General features: G+C 49.7%; 1 protein-coding gene across 5 annotated transcripts in view; it reads left to right on the top strand.

The window, feature by feature from the left end:
* The window catches only part of SEPTIN8 (septin 8), a 40,252-nt gene that overhangs the window by 17,242 nt on the left and 1,856 nt on the right, over positions 1–21,154 (top strand). For 2 of the 5 annotated variants that reach the window (XM_064672275.1, XM_064672274.1), the window contains exons 3-9: positions 1,689–1,884; positions 2,543–2,729; positions 6,500–6,661; positions 8,083–8,179; positions 8,476–8,644; positions 8,895–9,027; positions 9,642–9,832. In XM_064672275.1, coding sequence (XP_064528345.1) covers positions 1,689–1,884; positions 2,543–2,729; positions 6,500–6,661; positions 8,083–8,179; positions 8,476–8,644; positions 8,895–9,027; positions 9,642–9,832 — 1,135 coding nt within the window. Of the gene's footprint in view, positions 1–1,688; positions 1,885–2,542; positions 2,730–6,499; positions 6,662–8,082; positions 8,180–8,475; positions 8,645–8,894; positions 9,028–9,641; positions 9,833–11,924; positions 14,776–16,005; positions 17,008–21,154 lie in introns of those variants that run through there. The other 3 variants (XM_064672277.1, XM_064672278.1, XM_064672276.1) reach the window with 3 other exon arrangements.

The raw sequence follows: 21,154 nt of genomic DNA, 5'->3' as shown, positions 1-21,154 counted from the left end.
GTGAATATGATGTCCAGATAGATGCAGTGAGATGCACCATGGATTAGCTGAGAGCTGCTGGTGGTACCTTGGTCATTTCTGAGTGTAAACCTGCACCCCAAATCTGGGAATAAGAGGTTTGTGTCTGAGCTGTGCCTGGTCAATGCCTTCCCAGGTGGGTCAGAGGGCTTGAAGCATGGTCACCTCTATGCTAGGAAAGGGAGGGGGAGTGTTCCTGTTCTTACTGATTGTAGTGCATTTACCTGGGAGATTGTGAGTGCGTGCAAGGGGCTGACTTTAAAATAACCTCATTATATTCATGGGTTTTACCTTTGGTATTGATGATCTAGCAGGCAATCCTGCCTGGAGTACTAGAGACAAATTGCTTCCAGTGATGAGATGAGCATTATTTTTGATTTGGCTGGTTCTTGTATGGTGGATGGGGTCTGAAGTGTGACCTGCTAGACCAGCAAAAAGACATCCAGAGACAGCAGCTCCTGTGGCTTTGTGTCGACTGTTCATTGGCAACCTGACAGCTTTGAGAAGGTGCCTGTGCCATACCCAAGCCACTCTGGCATATCCACACCACAAGTAAAGAGCATGGCTGGAATCACAGTCTTGAACTTCATAGACTTGTTCTTTAGCAGAAGGGTAACTGCAGCAGTGGGCAATATGGTTTTAATCAGTATCATTCTTGGGGATACCAGAATGGATACTCTTACATTCTCATCTGGCCTTTGGGGTTTTTTTGGACAAGAAAGAAAAAGCTCCACCCTGTTTGCCAGTTCCTGCTCCCAACAGTGCCCACAAGTGAAGAGGAGAATGCAGCTGACATCAGTAGTGAATTCTCCATATATCTCCTCTCAGAATAATCTGGAGCACCAGCTGGCATTGTTTTCTTGCACAACTCTCAGCCACAGCTGGTAGGAAGCAGTATGTGCCTCTGCCCTGCTCTGAGCAATGTGAGGTGTTTATCCTCCTGTGGTGCTGGAAGAAGGGAAGAGTCCAAAGCCCTTGGCAGCAGGCATGGCATCTCCCTGGAACAGAACTTTGCTCCCCCTCCTGCTCTCCCAGCAGGGTATCTGCTGCAGGGCTCCTCAGCAGTGCCTGTCTCTGCTGAAGTGGTAGCAGGATGGACTGCCTGGGAAATGAGCAGGGAGTAGCAGGTTGTCTCCTTGGGTTTTGCCTCTGTTCACTGCTGTGGCCAATGGTTCTGTGTGCAGGGAAGGAGCAGTTTAAATGGGGTTCCTTGTTGGCCAATCTGGAAATGATCAGAGTCTGGTTTTGTTACGAGGAGCAGCAGTTCAAAGCCTTTCTGGCTCACAAACAGCTTGTCAGCCAAATATTCTGAGATGTAGCTTTTTGTGATGCATCCCAGGCATCCTTCAATGGCTCCTAAAATTGTGCTCTCCAGAGCTTCTCTAGTGCAGAGTCCCAAGCAAAGTCAGGGAACACGGAGAGGAAAATGGTGTGTTTTGCTGTGCTCTCTGATACTCACTGGGAGATGAGACCCAAGTGCTCTGTGCTGGCTTTGCATTGAGCATGGGAGACCTTCAGGAGGGCAGATCCCGTGTGACAATTACCTGTCTGTCCACGAGTGATTCGTAGCCACCTTTCACAGTATAAATTACTCTGCTCTCTAATTAACGTGCTTTGAGGCACCTGTGACGAACCCATGCTGCAGTGAGCCGATGATTTGTCCTTCCTAGGTGAGACTGGCATTGGGAAATCCACCCTGATGAACACCCTGTTCAACACCACGTTTGAGACGGAGGAGGCGAGTCACTACGAGAGCGCGGTGCGGCTGCGGCCCCGCACCTACGACCTGCAGGAGAGCAACGTGCACCTGAAGCTCACCATCGTGGACGCCGTCGGGTTCGGGGATCAGATCAATAAAGATGAAAGGCAGGTCTCGTGCCATCTGCTCGGCCTTTAGGGGCTTCCTCTGGTGCTTCCCCACGGGCTGCCTGCGGGTCTGCCCGCAGCACTGCAGAGCTGCTGCTGGTACAGAGCAGTGCTGGCTCTGGGGCTGGGGGCTGGACGTAGAGGGGATTGGGTGAAGAGACGAAAAGAGGGGTCGTAGGAGGTCTTTCCAGCAGGGAATGGTGTCTTCCAGCAGTGTGAGCAGTTAACAGGCTGTCCTCAGTGCAGGGTCAGGAATTATCTGTTGTGGCAGTGCTTGGTGTTTCTGGACTTGTCTCATTTAATTACACAAATGTTTTGTTCAAGCCCCAGGTAAAGGCTTCTGGGACTCCAAGGTCTCTCCTTGTCACGTTGCATTGCTAAGCCAGATGGCTCAGCCCTGAGATGTGGGCAGAGTTTGGTCTGGGCAAGTAGTCATCTTTCCATGCCCCACTGTCCTTAGACTTTGCAGTGCAGCCTCAGGAATCTCCAGCAACCTTTGGATTATGAGGTCTGTGTGTAAACACCACACATTTCCTGTTGAAAGGCTAAATTGTTTGAGTCTCGTAACTCCGCTTTAAGTGACAGCATGGAATGTCCAGGAGAACTCCTGAAGCCCTTAAGCTGTTGCAGTCTCTGGTTGCTAATGGGCTGGTTTTAGTTACAGGCCGATCGTAGAGTACATTGATACGCAGTTTGAAAACTATTTGCAAGAAGAGCTGAAGATCCGCCGGTCCCTCTTCAACTACCACGACACGAGGATCCACGTCTGCCTGTACTTCATCACCCCCACGGGGCACTCGCTCAAGTCCTTGGACCTGGTGACAATGAAGAAGCTGGATAGCAAGGTAAGGCAGTGGAGACCACGGACTCTCTTTCTGGAATGCTTCTGTTGGTCCTGATTGTCACGTGGAAGTTTAGTTCCTTTCATGTAAGTGCTGGACTCCTGCATGGCAGCTGGGCCATTTTTAGGACTCTGGTAAAGCTTTGTCTGCTGGTGGTTGCTGAGGTCCTGTGCTTGTTTTCTCATAGACTTTTCTGAAGAATGTCAGGAAAAACCTGTTTTCAGGTTGGTTGTGTAAATTCTAGAGCGTCCCTCTCTGTAAGAATCTTACCCAGATTAGTTGGTATTTATAAAGCCATCAGCTGCAGCTTTATCAGCTGTGCAGGTGAGGAAGCCTTCCAGCTCCAACAGCTGAACTGTGGAAACTGGAGCCACCTTTGCTGTCCTGACCTGTCAGCAGGGACAGAGGGGCTGGGAGCCACCAAAACTGAAGATGTCCTAAGGTGGTGGTCAGTGCTGAGGAGACAAGGGCTGAGGAGAAGATTTGTGTGTGTTGGTGCACGGGGAGTGTGTGAGCTGTCACTGCTGGCAGTGCCAGGTGATCTGGATAGATCACAGTGTCTTCTGAAAGTGTAAATAGGGTGAGGATTCTCAAGGTCACAGGAATCCTTAAAGTGGGTCATGAGAGGGTCTAGCTGGGGGGGTTGTTTCTTTGTGCATAAGATGTTCTGCCTTGCGGGGCAGTGGTTATTTAACTGGCTACTTGCTGATGTTCCTGCAGCTCAGAGCAAGTTTCTGACACACTTTTGGGTGTTCCAGCTGGTTTCTAGGGAGCTGCAGGAGGCTTCAAAGGTCACTGGTGGCAGCAGCATCTCTTGTTTTCTTCTCAAGAGTTTCCTGTCTTTCAGAGCAGTGTTTTGGCAGCAAGGTGGTTCCTTTCAGGTGGCAGGTGCTGATCACCCTACAGAGGTCAGGCAGGGCAGGACCCTGGATTGCACAGAGGGAGCACTCTCTTCTCTGGCTGCTGTTCATGTGCAGCTCTGTTGGACTTTCCTGGCAGGCAGAGTTCCCCCTGCTACAGTCCCTGCTCCTTGCCCTCCCTGCCTGGGGCTCAGGCCTGCTTTTCCTTGGCCCCAGCCCAGAGCAGGCACTGGCTTCCCATTGCAGTGGGCTGTTTGTAACTGTAGTGCCTGTTACACTGACTTCATCAGGAATCCGAAAACTTTCCCTTAATAAACTCTTGTCTCTTGGTGCAGTGCCAGCATTACATGTTCCCAGAAATATGTTTGGAGGAAAGCTTTTGCACGATTCCCCTTGGTGCTGGTGGTCCCACAAAGCATTTCTCTTCTTTTCCTTCTGCATTCCCTACTTTTCACATCTCCCTGTGGCTGCCTTTAATGTGGTCCTTGGGTAGTACCAAAATAAATCCTTTGTACTTGTGCAGAGATGAAAACTTTGTGCACACGCAAGCTTTTTATGTTTCTAAACTTCCACTTAAATAGACCTGTCAGGAGTCATTTTATCCCTTCTTGCCACGGCATGAGAACATCCTGGGTTTCCTGCTGTGGTGGCCTCGCACAGGTGGGCACGTGGAAGTGACTGAGCAAGTAGAGCCCATTGATATTTTTGGGATTTATGTTGCATTTCTGCACCAGTGTCATCCCAGGTTACTGGGGTGCTTTCCAGGCGCTCCCTAAAGGCTTGTGCATGGCAGCCTCGTGCCCCTTTCCCCCTGCACTCCCCAGTGGTGCTGGGGCAGTGTGGGCAGGGGGTGCCAGCAGCCCCCAGGCAGTTCTGTCCCCTCTTGGTGGTGACAGTGAGTGGTGGCTGTGGCTGAGCAGAGGGGACATGCCCTGCTGTGGAACACTCCTGACCCTGGGCCTGCCTCTCGGGCAGCTTCACGTGGCTGGTAGCCCTGTTCTGCAGCTGAAGAGCAGAGCCCATGGAGGTGAAAGGTGGATCAGAGGCAATGCTTTGCCTGTGCTCTGCTGGCTCAGCCTCTGAGCCTGGTTTAACAGAGAGTTTGGAGGGCCCTGGCTTGGTTCCACCTTTGCTTTAGCCCACCAGTGGCATGGCATCAGGTGCTGGGCAGGCTCTTGAATCTGTGTGATGATTTCAATAACAAATCTTACTTTTAGTGTAAAATTTACAAAACCCCTTCCGGGTAAAGCTGTTCTGTAAACAAAATCTTCCATTGTACTGTAAAACAATATCTGTTCGGCTGAGCTCATGGCCAGCTGTTGTTTGGGATATTTAGTTACAGGCAGAGGGCAGAAGTATCTCCCGAAGTGGTTGTAGGTAGATGGGACGTGCCTGGCTGGCTGCAGAGTGCCCAGCCCAGCTCCCTGGCAGTGCCTGTCCCCTGGCAGATCCCACTCCAGAGCGGGGGGCACGTGAGCCCTGAGCTGACCCTTTTTCTGCAGATGTGGCTCCTGCTCAGCCCTCAGCAGGCCAGCGAGGGACCCAGCTGTGGCCATGGCCCTGTTACCCTTGTGAGGAGGACATGGACCTGCTGAGCAGTGCAGTGAGCAGCAGGCCTTCTTCTGGGGGGCTTGTGGTCCTTGGTAAAAGAGGCCAGGTCAGTGGCTGAAAAAAAGGAATTTAGTCTCTCAGATAAATTTGCAGTGAGCAAATTGAGACTATCTTCATTTGTAGCAAGTAAATGCTCTTGTGTTTCTGAGTGCTAAAGCAGAGCCGGGGGTGGGGAACCCGAGGAGAATGGAAAAAACACTGAGCTACAAAGAGAACTTGAGCTGGGAAAGTGAGGCCATTTATTTTAATGGGCACCCATTGGAGACCAGCTGGCTGCTATGAATTTCAGCTCTGTAGGACAAAAAGCGTTGGCTGTCGGGAAATGTTAGATGGCAAATCAGACTTTCCCCTTATTTGTCTGAATTCTTGTGTTTTACTGCTCTGAATTTGGCTGCTGTTCAGACAGAGGAGTTCTGTTGTTGTTTGTTTAGCAGGGGTTTGCAGTATCACACTTGGCTTTTCTGGGCACAGCAGCATTGTCTAACAGAGGTTCCTGTGACAGGTCCTGCCCTGCTGTAGCTCTCTCAAGCACGAGGCCACAGTGAGCCCCATCCCACCTGAAGGATGTGGGATGTGGCCCTCATTTACTCTTGATCATGGTGGGTACTGGGGACAGGGGGACCTCCCCACCCTGCAGCTTGTGGGTGGCTTTGAAGCCTGTGCTGATGAAGCTGTGTGGGGTATGGAGACTGCTGGCTGATGTGAAACCAAAGCTGAGCAAGAGCAGCATGAAAGCAGATCTCCAGTCTGCTGTGTGGCACTCTGCACCTCCCCTGAGTGGTCCATGTAACCCACACAGCGTGCCCGAGGTGTGATTCTCTCCCAGAGGCTCAGGGAGTCCCTGGGGAGGATCCACAGGTACTGCCAGAAACCTGAGGAGTCCCTGCTCTCTCTGCTTGAGCACGGGCAGGCTCCATCAGCTCAGTGCAGCGTTTCAGCCTTGTGCTTGCCTGCTAAAGGGGCCTGTCAGCACAGCCAGAGTGGAGGGGTGACAGCAGGAATGTGACAGTTCCCCTGTCTCTGATGTGTGCAACACGATACATGGGCAGAGCAGAGCTTTGATCTGCTCTTGTGCACTTAGCAGGGTGGGTGGTTTGTCTGAAGCCCTGTAGCCTAATCGTGCTGGAAAACTCTTCCCTCTAGTGTTCAGCTGGGCTGGGCTGCAACTCCTGAGCAAACACAGCCCCGCGGTGGTTTTGGGAAATGGGAAGTGTACATGTAAAGCAGCCAGTGGGGCAGGACCCGGGTCACCCCGACACGGCTGCTCAGCTGGGGGTGTGTCCTTCCTCCCTCCCTGCTCAGGTGAACATCATCCCCATCATTGCCAAGGCAGACACCATCTCCAAGAGCGAGCTGCACAAGTTCAAGATCAAGATCATGAGCGAGCTGGTGAGCAATGGAGTGCAGATCTACCAGTTCCCCACGGACGATGAGGCAGTGGCTGAGATCAACTCTGTGATGAATGTGAGTGATGCTGCCAAGAGCTGGGACAAATTAAATTGCTGCACAAAGATGCATTTGAAGGGCAAGTGTCTTTGGGAGTGTCCAGACACTGAATCTGTTGGAAAGTCGAGCTGTGGGTCTGACAGATGCCGAAGGCTGTTGCATACAGAATTAATTAAAATGTGGCTCATGTTTAATCTGAGGCTCTCTGGAGAAACTCCAGAGAATTTGTTTTACTGAATTTTTGAAAAATACTTTCTTCAAAATCCATTCTGTCTGCTCTTAGGCTACTTTACGTTTGAGGAAGGAGAAGTTTTGAATAAAAATTCGACAGTTAAGATTTTATATTAGCCTTCTGACTTAAGGAGGCTAAGCAGAGAAAACCCAATTTAAAGTAAAGAAGAAAAATTGTTAGTTTCTATTTTGTCTTTTTTGAAATTCAAAGATCAAATTCAGACCTGGCTGAAGCACATGCAAAACACTTTCAAGCTTCCTGTCTCCCAAATTAGAGTGCAGCTATTGCAGTAGAAACAGCTGAAATGTTTCCATGTTAATTTTATAAATCAAAAGCATCTTTTTATCAAAATGAACTTTTTCCTGCATAGCTGTTTCTGATTAAATGCTTTGTCTTTTCTTTCACCCTCCTCCCCCCTTTTTTTCCTTTTTTTTAAATTCGGTAATTTCTGGGTCATCTAGATATATATTTTCACTGTAATAGTTCTTTTTTGCTGAATTCATAGAAAATTTGGAGGATTCACTCTTTTTTAATAATTGCAAGCTGTATACATTGGAGAGAAAAGCTGGTGTCATGCTTGCTTGGCTTTTTTTTTTTCCCTTCCTTTCCCCAATGAAAATATTTTTGGCCACTTCTCTCCCAGTTCCACCCTTCTGGATCCATTTCTTCTTCGTTGTGAAGGGTTCTGTCAGCCTTGCCCTGCCCAAGCACCCACTCCATGGCTCTTCCCTGCAATGCCAGGGATGATGCCCTGTTTCCTCCCTGTGCCTGGTGCTTTGCAGACCTGGAGAGCAGCAGGCACACACTGTGTGCTGCACACATCCCTTGCAGTGCCCACACACCCCGAGCTGTGCCAAGGCCCGGGTGTGGATGTCCTTGGCTGTGCTTTCAGCAGGGCAGGGAGTGCCCCACGCCTGGCACGGGCGAGAGCAGCCTGAGAGATGGAGAGAGGAGAGCAGGAGTGACCATGGTGTTCCTACAACATTTCCCCAGCCAGCACTGCTGGTGAGCTGTGCTGTGGCCCCACACTGCTCCTGGTGTGACATCCCAGGTCATGGCAGTGACTGCTCCGAGTGTCAGGGATCGGGAGGTTCGGAGAGAGGGTCATGGAAGCACATCCTGTGCCTGGGGGAGGGGGGTCTCAGGGTCAGGTTGATCTCTGGGGGGTTGCCCCATGCTCTGAGTCCCTGCCTTGGCTCTGTTTCAGGCTCATCTGCCCTTTGCCGTGGTGGGGAGCACGGAGGAGGTGAAGGTTGGGAACAAGCTGGTGCGGGCTCGGCAGTACCCGTGGGGAGTGGTGCAAGGTGAGGGTGCCCACCCCAACCCCATGTGCTCACACACCCCCACCCCAGCCCTGGCCCTGCCAGCCCCTCTGCTCAACAGTGCAGATTCATCCTGTGCAGCCTTCAAGGGTTGGACAATCTTTCCTTTGAATTCCCATTCCTACCAGCGGGTAGGAAGGTCAGTGGGAATCCCTCCAGCCAAGGGGCTGTGTTGTGCCCGAGCAGAATTCCTTGGGATGGGAGAGTCAATCTGTGCATACCTTTGTGCTCCCCCACCGTGCCTGCAGTTTGCTGACTTGTCCCCTCGCTTCCCTCAGTGGAGAATGAGAGTCACTGTGACTTTGTGAAGCTGCGGGAGATGCTGATCCGGGTGAACATGGAGGATCTGCGGGAGCAGACCCACACCCGCCACTACGAGCTGTACAGGAGGTGCAAACTGGAGGAGATGGGCTTCAAGGACACAGACCCAGACAGCCAGCCCTTCAGGTGAGAGGCCTTCACATCTAGCATCAATTCAGAGCCATGGTTTGGTACTGACAACCCCAAAAAGTGGGAGCTTTGTCGGGGGTATCCACGGTGCAGAGCTGGAAAATAGTAGCACTGGGTTTGAACTTTGCAGCTGACTTGGATGTTCCCTTCCCTGACTGTCTTATAGCAACATAGACAGGCATGCATTTCCCCATCCCTCACTCATCGGTGTCCAAAGAGTCTGGATTTCATTTGCTTTCTTCCCCAGCCTCCAAGAAACGTATGAGACCAAAAGGAAAGAGTTCTTGGGCGAGCTCCAGAGGAAAGAGGAAGAAATGAGACAAATGTTTGTTAACAAAGTCAAGGAGACAGAGGCAGAGCTGAAGGAGAAGGAGAGAGAGGTGGGTGTGCCAAAAAACTGTGAGGAGCCCAGAACAGAGCCAGCAGGGAATCTGGGTCTGGGCAGTGTCTGGGTCCTGGAAGCACATGCAGCTGTTGAGGAGACTCCTCAGCTGAGGCACAAACAAATCCCTGGTTTAGGTCCCTCAGAAACCTCTTCCCTGCCCTGTGCAGGAAGCTTGGCTGCTGTCTGGTGAGAGAAAGGCAGTGGCAGATGCTTAGGGGAGCATCCATGTCAGGGAGACTTCCCCCCTGAGCCCTCTGGACAGCAGAGTAAAGGGGCAGCTGGGACAGGGGAAGAATTAACTGGGCCACCCTCAGAACCAGAGAGGAGCAGCAGAGGCCACAGTGTCACCAGCCCCGTGCAGGGCTGCAGGTGAGCCAGGATCCTCAGTGCACCTTCCAGGGCTCACACTTCCTCCTGCTTTGCTGTGGGGCACCAGGTAGAGCTGAATTTATTGTGTCTTCCCTGCCTTTGGTGGGTGCTGGGTGCCAGACCCTGCCAGCACCCCGGGGGTGGGGGGTTCGTGTGGGAGGTGTGACAGGGGCTCTGGGGCAGGGGAGCACAGCCCAGTGTCTGCTGGAGGAGGTGCTGAGAGGGTCTGTCTCCTGCCAGCTGCATGAGAAATTTGAGCACTTGAAAAGGATACACCAGGAAGAGAAAAGGAAGGTGGAGGAGAAGAGGAGGGAGCTGGAGGACGAGATGAATGCCTTCAACAGGCGGAAAGTGGCGGTGGAAACCTTGCAGTCCCAATCCTTGCAGGCTACCTCACAGCAGCCACTGAAGAAGGACAAAGACAAGAAAAAGTAAGTGTCTGAACTGGAGTCTGCCACTGGGAAGCTGGAGGTCTGCTCAGATGCTTTAATGTTTGGTCAATTGCTTGGACAGCACATGGAAAAGGGGATTTTGGAATCCTAATTCCCACCCTTCTGACTCTTTGCTTAAAGCAGAGGAGAGACAGGGCCCTCCTGTGCCCCAGCATTGCCCAGGAAAAGCCTGGGAAGCTGCAGGTGGGAGGGGTTTGCAATTTGTGGCCATTGTCAGAAGGCCAGTGGTTCTGTGGATTCACTCTTGCTTCTGGGACAGCCAGCTCAGGCAGTCCTGCAAGCTGTCTGCTCCTGGAGACAAGTGGGAAGGGGACTGGAAATAATCTGCATCTTCTGCCCAGCAGAGAGGAGTGGGGACAACCCTGACACAGCTGTAATGTCTCCTGCATGCAGTCCCCATCACTCACTGCCTTGCTGCAGGCCGTGGGCTCTCTTCACAGAGTGTGCTTACTTTATTTTTAGAGGCAGAGCTGTAAAGAAGGAAACAGCAGCTTAGAGTAAAGATGCTTTGGCAATTCATTAGGGCTCCATGTGAAATGGGGCTCCAAGACACAGTTCTGATTACAAGAAAATTCATTTCCCCTAAAGGCAGAACCCTTATCTTAGCTTGCTGCAAGCTAATTGGCATTGCTGAAGCCAGCAGGAGTGAGGGCATGTAAATAATGCTGCTCAGCCACCTGGTTGCGTAATGATAGAGCAGGAGGAGGACAGATTTTAAAAGAAAAGGTGGAGGATGTGATCCTGCTTCTATTCAAGCCAGTCTCTGAGGAACACTGGCCAGGGAGCAAAATGAGATACACCATCATGCAAGCTGGTAATTCTGCTATTCCAGCACTTTTTGTTACTTCCCCTTGCATGAAGGAGCTCAAGAGCCTGAACTGCATTCTGTCAAACCCAGAACAGACTGGTGACAAGGCTTTCTGAGCCTCTTAATGATAGCAAGAGCAAAAAACACCACAGAGAGTAGCAACACCTGAGTTTGTGCTTGACAGCACAGCGTTTGGCTTCACGTTGCTGATGAGATCTTGTGCTCTGTCATTTCCCTGCTGTGAACTGCAGCACCAGAGGAGCTCCTTCTGTGTACTGACATCCTAGTAATTTGTCTCTGCCTGTGTTAGATAACAGGGTAGATTATTTAAGTGTTTCCTTGGAGTGTAAATGTGTTAAAACCAAAGCAGTCTCCTCTGCAGACCTCTCGACATGCTCTGGGCATGGCCCACCTCACAGAGTCCAGATGGTTTGTCAAATAGTTTGCTGAAAATAGGGTTTAGTCCAGCTAAGCTCACTGGTGAGTTAGAGGCTGACTCCTGGGGCCCAGGGCTGCCCTGGGGAAGGTGAGCATGCTGAGCCACACACTGTCACTGTGGTGGGCATGGACTGTGCAGGTGAGCCAGGAAACGCTGCAGCTCCCCCTCAGCTCCCTCTGGCTGCAGCAGAAATGGGTTTCCTGTGCTTTGCTGGGTTTAGCCCTCCTGGAGATGTGAGTCTGGACCCTTCCTCTGCTGCCTGGTGATTGAACACCAGCCATGGTCAGGAGGAGGCAGCTCGGGGGGTGCAAAGGTGCGAGGGGCACCCGCAGCACAGGGGGGACCCTGCACAGTGCTGGGGCTCTGCAGCTGGAGGAGGTGCAGCATGGCCAGGATGGCTTTGCATTGGGGTTTTTTTGCATACCTGTGAGCTAGTGTGTTTTTTGGGGATTTCTGCTCAAGTTAAATAACAAAGTTTGTAATAAAACTTTCAGAGGAAGGTGCCTCCCCTTGGCTTTGCCAGTGGTGTGACTTCCCAGGTCCCCTCTTCGTCTGGGATATCTTTGCCAGGTTTCTTACCAGGATCAGTCCACCCAACCAGATTGGAAGTAGCTGGGATTGGTGAGCTGCTGGGAAAGCAGAGTGTTGGTGCTGTGCAGAGGGCCTTGGGGGGGTGCTCTCATCTGAAGCCTTCAGCTGCCCCAGCAGTGTTTGTCCTCCTCCTCCTCCTCCCTTGGTTTTAACATATTTTGCTACATTTTGCTTTTGTTTAATTTTCATAACTTTAATTCATGCTTTTTTTTTTTATGTTTTGTTTCTTTCAGTTAATCACACACAGACTTTCAGGCCAAGAGTGGACTTGGTGCTTTCATGTGTTAAGTTGTTTGAGTTTCCCACCCTGTGACCCTTCTCATAACACTGTGTGCGTGGACCAAAGTGACAATGAGCGTCTCCGGTGGTGGCAGTGACCCTCTGTCACCTGTGCAGAGTTATCAGGAGGTTTGCAGGAGCTGACCTAACCTGTACATTTTGTTAAACAAAGCCAGCTAATCCCTCAAGTTAAGATGTTTTGTTCCAAACCCAGCGACTGAGCAGCCGAGTATGAACTGACCGTAACTGTCTGAACTCGTCTTACCCACCAGCTGATAATTGCTTTCTACATTTAGTTTTTTTAATTGGCCAAGGTGACTGCTCATTGACCTTCCCCAGTACATGCACAGTGAGAGGAGTGGTATGAAAAATGCTGAAATGTTTATTTTTCTAACAAAATTCTCAAATAAATTTTTAGAATGGATAGAAAACCACAATGCTTAGGCTTCTTGCCCTGGGAATCTTAGAGTAACCCTCATTCCAGTAATTCTGTATTTAATCCTGAATTACTCTAAACACTTTCTACATCATTTATAATATATATATATATATAAGGAGAGAGAGAGAGAGAGTGGTTAATAAAATTCATGGGACAATGTTTTGAATTTTCTTTACTGCTAAAATAGAACATTTATAGAGAAAGGTTTTCATAAGAGTTTGTTGTATAATGTGGAACTACAGAATTTGTGTAACTTTTCAGTTGTCACTTACCAGTGTATTTACTGTTGTGGAAACTATTTAAGCCATCATCTTTACTTTTACTCTTTAACCTTAAACTTGCAATGTGCCTAATAAGGAGAACCCCTGCTCCTGAGCTGTGCTCTGTGTTTATGCTGACAGGCTCTGTTCTTCTTAGAAGGGGCTTCCTTTGACACTCCTCATGCCTAGAAATCACAGCCTTGTTTTCCTGGGCAACTGAGCTTAGAGGAATAATTAGGATCAATATTAATTTTTTCCACTCAAACCATTTTGTGACTAGGCAGGACAATAACTGAACAGAGTTACTAGCTATGTTGTCATGGAAAAATAGCTGGACCCAATTCCATCCATCCATCAGATCCCAGGCTAAACAAAAGGAAATATTTTATATTAACCCTCACATAGTGTCTTTAGAGTTTATAAAAACACTGGCTGGCTAAGTGTTAGTTGTGAGTGTGTGTTTTTTTATTTAGTTATTAATGTTGCAGGATTTTTCTGCTGTGGTTTTTACTGCAGACTTGTCTTTGGGCTGTCAGCAAACTCCTGCTGTGCCGTGCAGAAGGAGGGGCAGGGCCTGGGCCCCACTGTCCAGGGGCTTTGCTGCACTCTGAGGTTCTTTACCTCACATATCCCATTAAAGCAGCTTGTTTTTCCTTTCTGAATACATGCTCAGGTGTTAAACTGTTTTCCTATGGACATTGGCCTTTCCCATGGATATCCTGACAGTCCTGTCAGTGTTACTTGATGCTCGTAGGAAAGAACCTCACCAAGACCTCACGGTACCTTTTAGAACAGGCTGTTCTTCAAAGAGTAAAAATTCTGCACTTGTTGGGAGTCTGCTGAAAGCTGAACATTTAATTATTAAGGCTGTGCCTCCAGGTTAGATGTGTTTTAAACAGTAACTGTCAAACGTTGGGAGGGTTAGTGTGGTTTTCTCAAACCCAGACAAGGAACCCAACCCTCTGTTTCGTGCAAGAAGACAATTCCACCTCACCTCTGACTGCAGTCCAATCATGTAGCAAATGATTTGTTATTGATTTTTGCTAATGAGAGAAACTCTGGTGCACTAATTGCCTGAGCAAGCAGCACTCTTTGGTTCAGTGTTTTGCTTCTCAAGGCCAATGCTGGCATGAAACAGTGACTGGTGGTACTGGTGTGCCCCCAGCTGCCTCACCAGTGTGTTTCCAGTCAATAGTTCTCTCCTGATCTCATGCTGCAGCCAGCAAGATCTATGCAAATGATTTCTCTCTGCCCTGGCTCATCAGAGATCAATTCTTTTTTCCTAGAATAACAGGTAGTTAAGAAAAGTGATGATTACAAAGAAAGAGTAAAAACCTTCAAATCCATGGGCATTGCAGAGAAATTTACAGCTTTTTCTGAAGATGACATTCAGAATGTATGTGAGAATATTTTAATGACTATGATTATTATATTACTTTGACTTTATGTTGTGGTGGACAGCCCTTGTCCTTGTAGTTGCTTGTTCAACATCACACTCTCCCCAGTGGGACTCAGTCATATATTTTTCCCCAGTACTTGTTTTTTTTTCCTTTGGCTGAGACAAGATTTAAATATTGTGGTATATAGGGTAGTTCTGTATCTTATTTTTATTTAACAAGTTACAAATATGTGGTGATTCTAATCTCATCCAGTCTGAAGACTTACATCTGGTAGGGTAGAAGAAGTGAAAGAAAACCCTTCAGAAATGACTGAAACCATTCAGTTACACGTCCTTTGGCTGTTTTATACATTTATCTGTAAAAGATTGGTATTAATGGGAAAAACTATCCATGTTTTTATCATTTAAACATTTACCATTGTGTATGTTGTCTGCTTTCTAATTTAAATTGTGTTTTGTGGGTCTCTGAGGGGGGTTCACACCTGGCTGTGGTGGGTGCCCCAGAGTGGAGATGGGGTGGGTGGTTTGGGGCCGTGGAGGCTCCTGGGGACCTGCCTGGGGGACACAACCCTCTGGGACATGCTGCATCCCTTTGCTTTGTCATTCCCAGCGTGTTTGGGTTCGTGGCTTTGGTTTTTTTTTTACTTTCATTTCTTTCCACTCACTTTGTACTTTTTTTCTTTTATTAAATCTCACATGTATTTTGAGTTTTTGTGGTGTCGTTTATTTGGTGGTGCATTTTCTGTGCTATCCAGTCATTATCTGTATTATCTGTCAAAATAATACTGTGTCATGATTGCAAATCTTACCAGTCACAGGCTGTCTTATGACTATTGGGAACATTCAAAAATATAATTAGCTAATTAATTAACAACTAGCTAATCATAGAGTATGCAGAAATGCACCTCATCTGTAATCTGGGGAGAAATTCTAAGATATTAATTCCAAAGCCATCCCTGTTTGGGCAGGAGCCTTGAAGCTTGTTGGTACATCTGCTTTGTGGGGTCTGGTGGCTGAGCAGGTTCTACCAGCAGCTTTGCTGATGTGATGGTGGCAAAGAGGTGACTGAAGAGTAGGATGAGAAGGGAGCAGAGCTGGAGGGTTTCCAGGGGGCACTTCCAGAGCTGTGTCCTTTTCTGAAGAAGCACATCCTGTACTTAGGGTGAGGCCAGCAAAGGAGCACAGTGTTGGTCTGGGGTTCTGCCTTCAGAGAGAGCTGAAGCTTTACCCAAAGGCCTGTTCTCTGTTCTCGGGGTCAGTGCTACACACAAAGTTGTGTGCAGGTGCCTTTGGGCCCCCTGGGCTGTGTTGGTGCTGGACTGAGGTGGGTGCTGTGCTCAGACACGGCTGGCACGGGCAGCTGGGCTGAGGCAGCCTTTGCCCCAGTGCTGCTTCTCTGGGAGCTTGTTCTGCAGCCCCAGGTGAGGAACAAAACCAGACGGGTTTGCTGGGGCAGCAGCTCAGCAGTGAGGTGGGTGCTCCCCTGTGCTACAGTCCCAGAGCCAAGGCCCTGGGATGTGCTGGTGCTTTCCCTCAGGACACAACCCAACCCCTGCCTGGTCTCCTTGTCCTCGGCTGCTGTGTGCCCAGCTCTGTGTGCCCAGCTCTGTGTGCCCAGCTCTGTGTGCCCAGCTCTGTGTGGCTGGCAGTGCCTGCAGTCCTGGCCAGGCTGGGAACAGCTCCTCAGCTCTCCCATCCCAGCTCTCCATCCCGTGGGACTTCTCAGGTGTTCCATCAGCAGTCTTTCCTCAGAAAAACTTAAATCAATCCTCTGATTACCAGTTCCGAAGAAGATGTTGGCAGCTGGGAGAGCTTCTCCAAGTTCAGTGTCTGTGCCCAGCCCCAGCTACATTAGAGTGGGGCTTTGACCTTTCATGCTGTCTTTACTCAATGTAAATAACTGAAACTTAAACACTGATTCTCTTTTCTTTCTGTAGCTTCTTTAGTCTTCCCAGTGCCTACTCCATAACAACAGGAAGATATTAATTAGAAGATTTATTAAGGCCAAAACATCTCATGCAGAAGAAATTAATTGGTGCTTTCACCTTTAAGCTTGCAATACATTGCACAGAAGAGAATATGTAGCAAGGACTAAGATGCGCCGTGTCTTTTGACGGGGAACAGTTTGCTTGATCAGGTTTCTTGGTAAAGTTGAAATCCAAGATATTTGCCAAAAGGTAAACTGCTAATTCAGGCTGCTGCATGGCTGGCACTAAAACCAGAATGCTAATTTTGGAGTGACAGCCCCTCCAAAGCAGTTAACACTGACTGACTGCAGGGAGATGAGGGACAAAGCTGGGGTAGTGTGAAGGGCTTTTGGCTTTGCTGCTTGAGCTGCCACAGTAACAGGGTCCCACGGGTCCTCTCCTGTCTGGTTTTGGGGTGTAACTGGAGAACCTGATGTCCCTAACCTGACACCTATAGCCTGACTCCTTAATCTTTCAGCTGGTTTCTTCTCACCTATCATAGCAATAACTCCTCTGTGCAGCTTTCTTCTGTCTGCTTACAGATTTTGTAACCAAAGGGCAGCACATGCTGTCTCACACTGGAACCCCTTTCCCAGAGCTCCCTGCCCACCTCCCACCTGCCTGGGCTCCACTCATCCCACTGGGACAGGATGGGTGAGAAGGGAACCCTTTTAAAGGACAACTAAATGTTACATATTAACGGAGGGGGGATGGTTTGAAGCTGGATCTCAGTGTTCCTGATGTGAGTTCTGTGTTTGTTACAGACTGACTTCCCCTTACACAAATACTTGTTTAAAAAAAAAGGAAGGGGGAAAAACAAAGTGTGATGTCTGTGCCTCAGTAACTTCACACAGGAACAGGGAGAGGCCCCAGTTTATCTTTGTTTTAAACAACCTTGTAAACGAATCTCAGGAATGACCTACTTGTACCAAAGTTGGGTTTAATAAAAACAAAACTGACTTGTTTAACAAACATCTGTTAAAACCATGGTTTGTATGCAGGTGTAACCACTGCAACAACAACGTGCTGTGGCCAGATTCACAACCCTGACGTGATCCCAGTGTCCCCCCATTAACCCTGCTGCCCTGTGACTGAAGTGAGATGTCCCCTGTGCACCCTCGTGTCAGGGCAGCTGCTGCCCCAGCCTCCTGCCCTTCCCCAGGCTGCTGCTGTCCCTGCTGTCCCTGGGGCTCAGGGGTGGGAGCAGCCCAAAGCCAGTCCTGAGCAGGAGGTTTGAAGGGAGCTCCCCCCTGTGCCCCTGCCTCGTGTTGGAGAGTGAGGCTGCAGTGGGGTGAGGAGCAGCAGGAACAGGGGTGGGTGAGTGTGGCAGGAGCCCCCCGGGCTACCAGGGCAGTTGTGTCTCTGTGACCAGGAGTTTGCCGAGGTGGAGAGGCTGGAGCACTGAGCCCTGTGCCCAGGGGGTGGTACTGACAGCTACTCAAACTCTGGAGGCCCTTGGCATAAATTGGAACTTGGAAATAAATCTCAGCTATCACAGCTCTGTGGCCTGAAGATGCCCAAGCTGGGCCCATGGAGAAGGTCTGGGGCCTCCTGACACTTGCAGGCAGGAGGGACAAATCCCCCTGACAAGCATGTTCCCCCCACGTTGCTCATCCCTGCCTGGCCCTGCTGCCACGGGCAGGGATGAGGCCCCATGTGTGCCAGGGGCAGTGGGACTGGGTGGGAAGCACCAGGCTCTGACCCAGCTGTGTCCTGGGGCCGTGAACTCAGAGCTGCAGGTCCTCTTGGAGGGCTCTGTCTGTCTGCACATCTGTGGTGCCCTGCACAGAGCAGGGGGCAGCTGGAGCCCCATGTGAGCTGAGCTGTGCCTCGAAACAGCCTTTGCTGCTGCTTTGATGACTGTTTTAAACTTGCCTGTGTTCTCTTTCGAGGCCAACCAGTCTAATTTCTTTGGCAGAGCTTTCATCCGGTTTGGAGCTATTGTCGAGTCAGATTCCAGCTGGGTAGGTGAATTGGGAATAAAAGCGTTTTGTTCTTTTTCCAAATTGCTCAGAAGGGTTGATTAAGTTCTGTTTGTCGTGGCTATGCTTCGGTCACAGTGGGGTTGCAGTTGCACACCTTGCTGAGGAGGAACAGGGGGAGCTCTGGGACCTGCCAGGAGTTAATGCCTCACTCCATCTCAGTGCACCCTCTGCCTTCCTGCAGAATTGAACTGTAAGTACTGCTCAAATTGAATTTAACGCAGAGCATGTCCTGGGAGAGCAGGCAGGCTCCAGGTGAACTGCCCCTATCCCACTATGACATCTTACCCCAACTGGGAACAAGGGGCCCTGATGGGCCTTTCAGCACTGGCTTTGTCTTTTAGAGTTACCTCACATTGGTGCTTGCTTTTGAATGTTGATCATAGAGATCTGCAGAGGTTTTGAAAAGCAGGTTTGTTCATGGGTTTTAAGATGTTATCCAGCTCATGGGCAAGAAACTACACCCCTAGGCTCAAAGCTGGGGGAAAACACGAGGTTGTGGTTGTTGTGGGATAAAGTTACAGCATGTTAATTACTGTGTGTGGGGTTTTTCTGCTGGCATTTCCATGGGTTAACACAGCTGGTGAATCCTGAGACAGAGCAAAGGGATGGGAGGGAAGCAGAGCCAGTCACAGCCCTGTTTCCTGCAGTGATCCACGTGGACATCACCTTTTGGCTGGGCTATTCCAGGTGCAGACCAAGCTTACATTTTATTTCATAGAAACTACAAAAGACAACTTGCCTCCTTCCAAAAGACAGGCAGTCAAGTCACGGCTTGCTGGAGAAAAGGAAGGTGCTGCTCAGGGGGAGGAGCCCTACCATGAAATGACCACCTTCCCTGGGGTAGGATGAATAAATCCCGTGTCCCAGACATGGTGCTGCCTGGCCTGGGTGTGCAGGGACCTTGGGACCCTCGTCTGGTCTAACCCAGCACCCTGAGTCCTGCTCCTGCAGCACCCTGGCCTGGGCAGAGCCCCCTCAGTGCAGCATTCCCAGTCACAGCCTGCAGCAGCTTTGACTTGGCTCGTGGGAATTCCCTGGGTTCCACTGCTGGTTCCAGTCATGTCTCTCCACACGTGTTGTTTGCACTGTCTCCAGCACTGGATGTTTCTGGAACACTTGGCACTCTCTTGGCAGTTGGAAGAGCAGTGTGGCTTTCTCCCTGCACACACACAGAGCTCTCTGTGTTCTCAGAGTGAGCTCTGGCAGATTTAACACTTCAGAAAGCGTGAACAGCTCTCAGCAATCAGTCCTGCAAGGCTGCTGGTCAGGAATTCCTCTCCTGCAAGGTAAGACAATGAGGAAGGGGAGGAAGGCCAGAAACATTCTCCCTGCACTGATGAATTCTGCTGTTACACAACATGAGGGTCTCCTTGCTCCTGTCCCATCCCTGTCCCCAAATTATTTGTCCCATGTCATTACATGAGACACCTGCCCAGTATTTAGCCTGTGCCAGTCCATATGGAACCCCTTCCCATTCTGTGACAGGGTTGCAGGTGTGGTGGTATCCATCCTGTACTGGCTGGATTACACCTTCAAAGTAGGGTAACAACCGCCTGAAAACACTGGCCCTATTATTTAAAACAAAACCAAAATCCCGTTTGTTTGAAAACAATGTGTGAAGCTGGTTTTTAAAAGTCTAAGAGAGGTTTAATCTGACCTTTGTGAAACTGTTTGGCTGTGAAGATTAGCAGTTAATAAGAAATAATGTGGTTAAGGGGAATTTAATTAAAGGCATTTTGTATTGCCCAGTCTGCTAAGACAGAACAAATTTAAAAAACACTGACCAGCATGTGCTGGTTGGTGAGGGCCCAGGGCAATGGGGGTTGTGGACAAGGAGGCATTTCATAAGGAACTGTGATTGGGTCTTTAATGGTTTAACCAGGAAGAAGCACAGACTCTAGACCCCTGGGTTCCAGGGTAAGGCCTTAGGAAAACTGGAGGTTTGACTGAGGCTTCTCACTGCTGACCCAAAACCTTGGTTCCACTCCAGAGCTGTTCCAGAGGCAGCAGTGGGGACTCCCTGTTCCTCGAGAGCAGCTCCTGCTCAGGCTCCCACGGGGTGAGCCAGATCAGCTCTAATGAGAGAACAATGGTGTGAGCTGGATGAAAGGCTCCATCTGTCAAACTTCATCATGGCTATTTTAAAAATAAACGGAGGCATTTGGTTCTCCCTGCAGTGTGTAGCTGCCTGCCAGCTGGAGCTCTGAGTTGAAGGATTGTGACTGAGTCCCTCCTCTCCCCAGCTCGTTGTATCTAATGACATTAAAACTGAGGGGAACACACACTGCTTAGGAGGGACATAAAAATAGGCAGGTAATACCAACTGTCTATATCCTCTGAGAAGCACAGTGATGCTTTTTCCCTGTTGTTTTGGCTGCTCTCTTTGCTGGGTCCTGCCAAGGCAGTAGTTCTTCACTAGAGCCTGTGGAGTGGCTGTAAGGGAGGCCATGGGCAGCTGAGGGCATGAGCCACCCATGCCTCCCATCCCCACTGGGCAGGGGGGGCCATCCCAGCACTCATCAGTCTCCATGGCTTCATCAGGATTTCGGGATTAGTAGGTGGGAAAGGTGCTGAAACAGCCTGGCTTACAGTGACCCTCAACCTCCCCTGATGGGAATTCTTCCATGCAGAAGGGTGGTGGCAGGGCAGCCTTGCCTTGGGATGGCCCTGGACAGCTTGGCTGATGGGATAGAAAACACAAACAGCGCTGGGTGGCTGCAGGCATGTTAGCTCTTGATCCACAGGCTCTTTCTGGATGAATTCAGCACTGTTCACCTGTAAGGAAAGATGCAGATTTTTGTAAGTTCAGGATAAATTACTTCCTTGTCTGGCCACTGCTGCTGTCACTATAATTAGGGGGAGGGCAGGGGCAGGCTGGATGCCCCAGTAAAGGCATAGCAGCAATATGCTGTTGGTCCTGATGCAAAACACTTAACCAGGAATTACCACACAGAAGGTGGGCAAGTGCTCCCTCTCTTTAGGAGACAACAGGCAGGAGGGACAGGACAGCAGGAGGCCAGGTTATTTCACACAAATTCTAGACCACAAAATGGGTGGACAGTAAGCTGACAGTTCTCTCTGTTTTATGTGTTTTATAAAACTGGGGGAAAGCTGTAGAAAAAAATCCATGAAAA

This window comes from Pseudopipra pipra, chromosome 15 (genome assembly GCF_036250125.1).
Source record: "Pseudopipra pipra isolate bDixPip1 chromosome 15, bDixPip1.hap1, whole genome shotgun sequence".
Lineage (NCBI taxonomy): Eukaryota > Metazoa > Chordata > Aves > Passeriformes > Pipridae > Pseudopipra > Pseudopipra pipra.
Note: the sequence above shows the minus strand (reverse complement) of the source record. Positions and strands in the feature narration are given on the sequence as shown.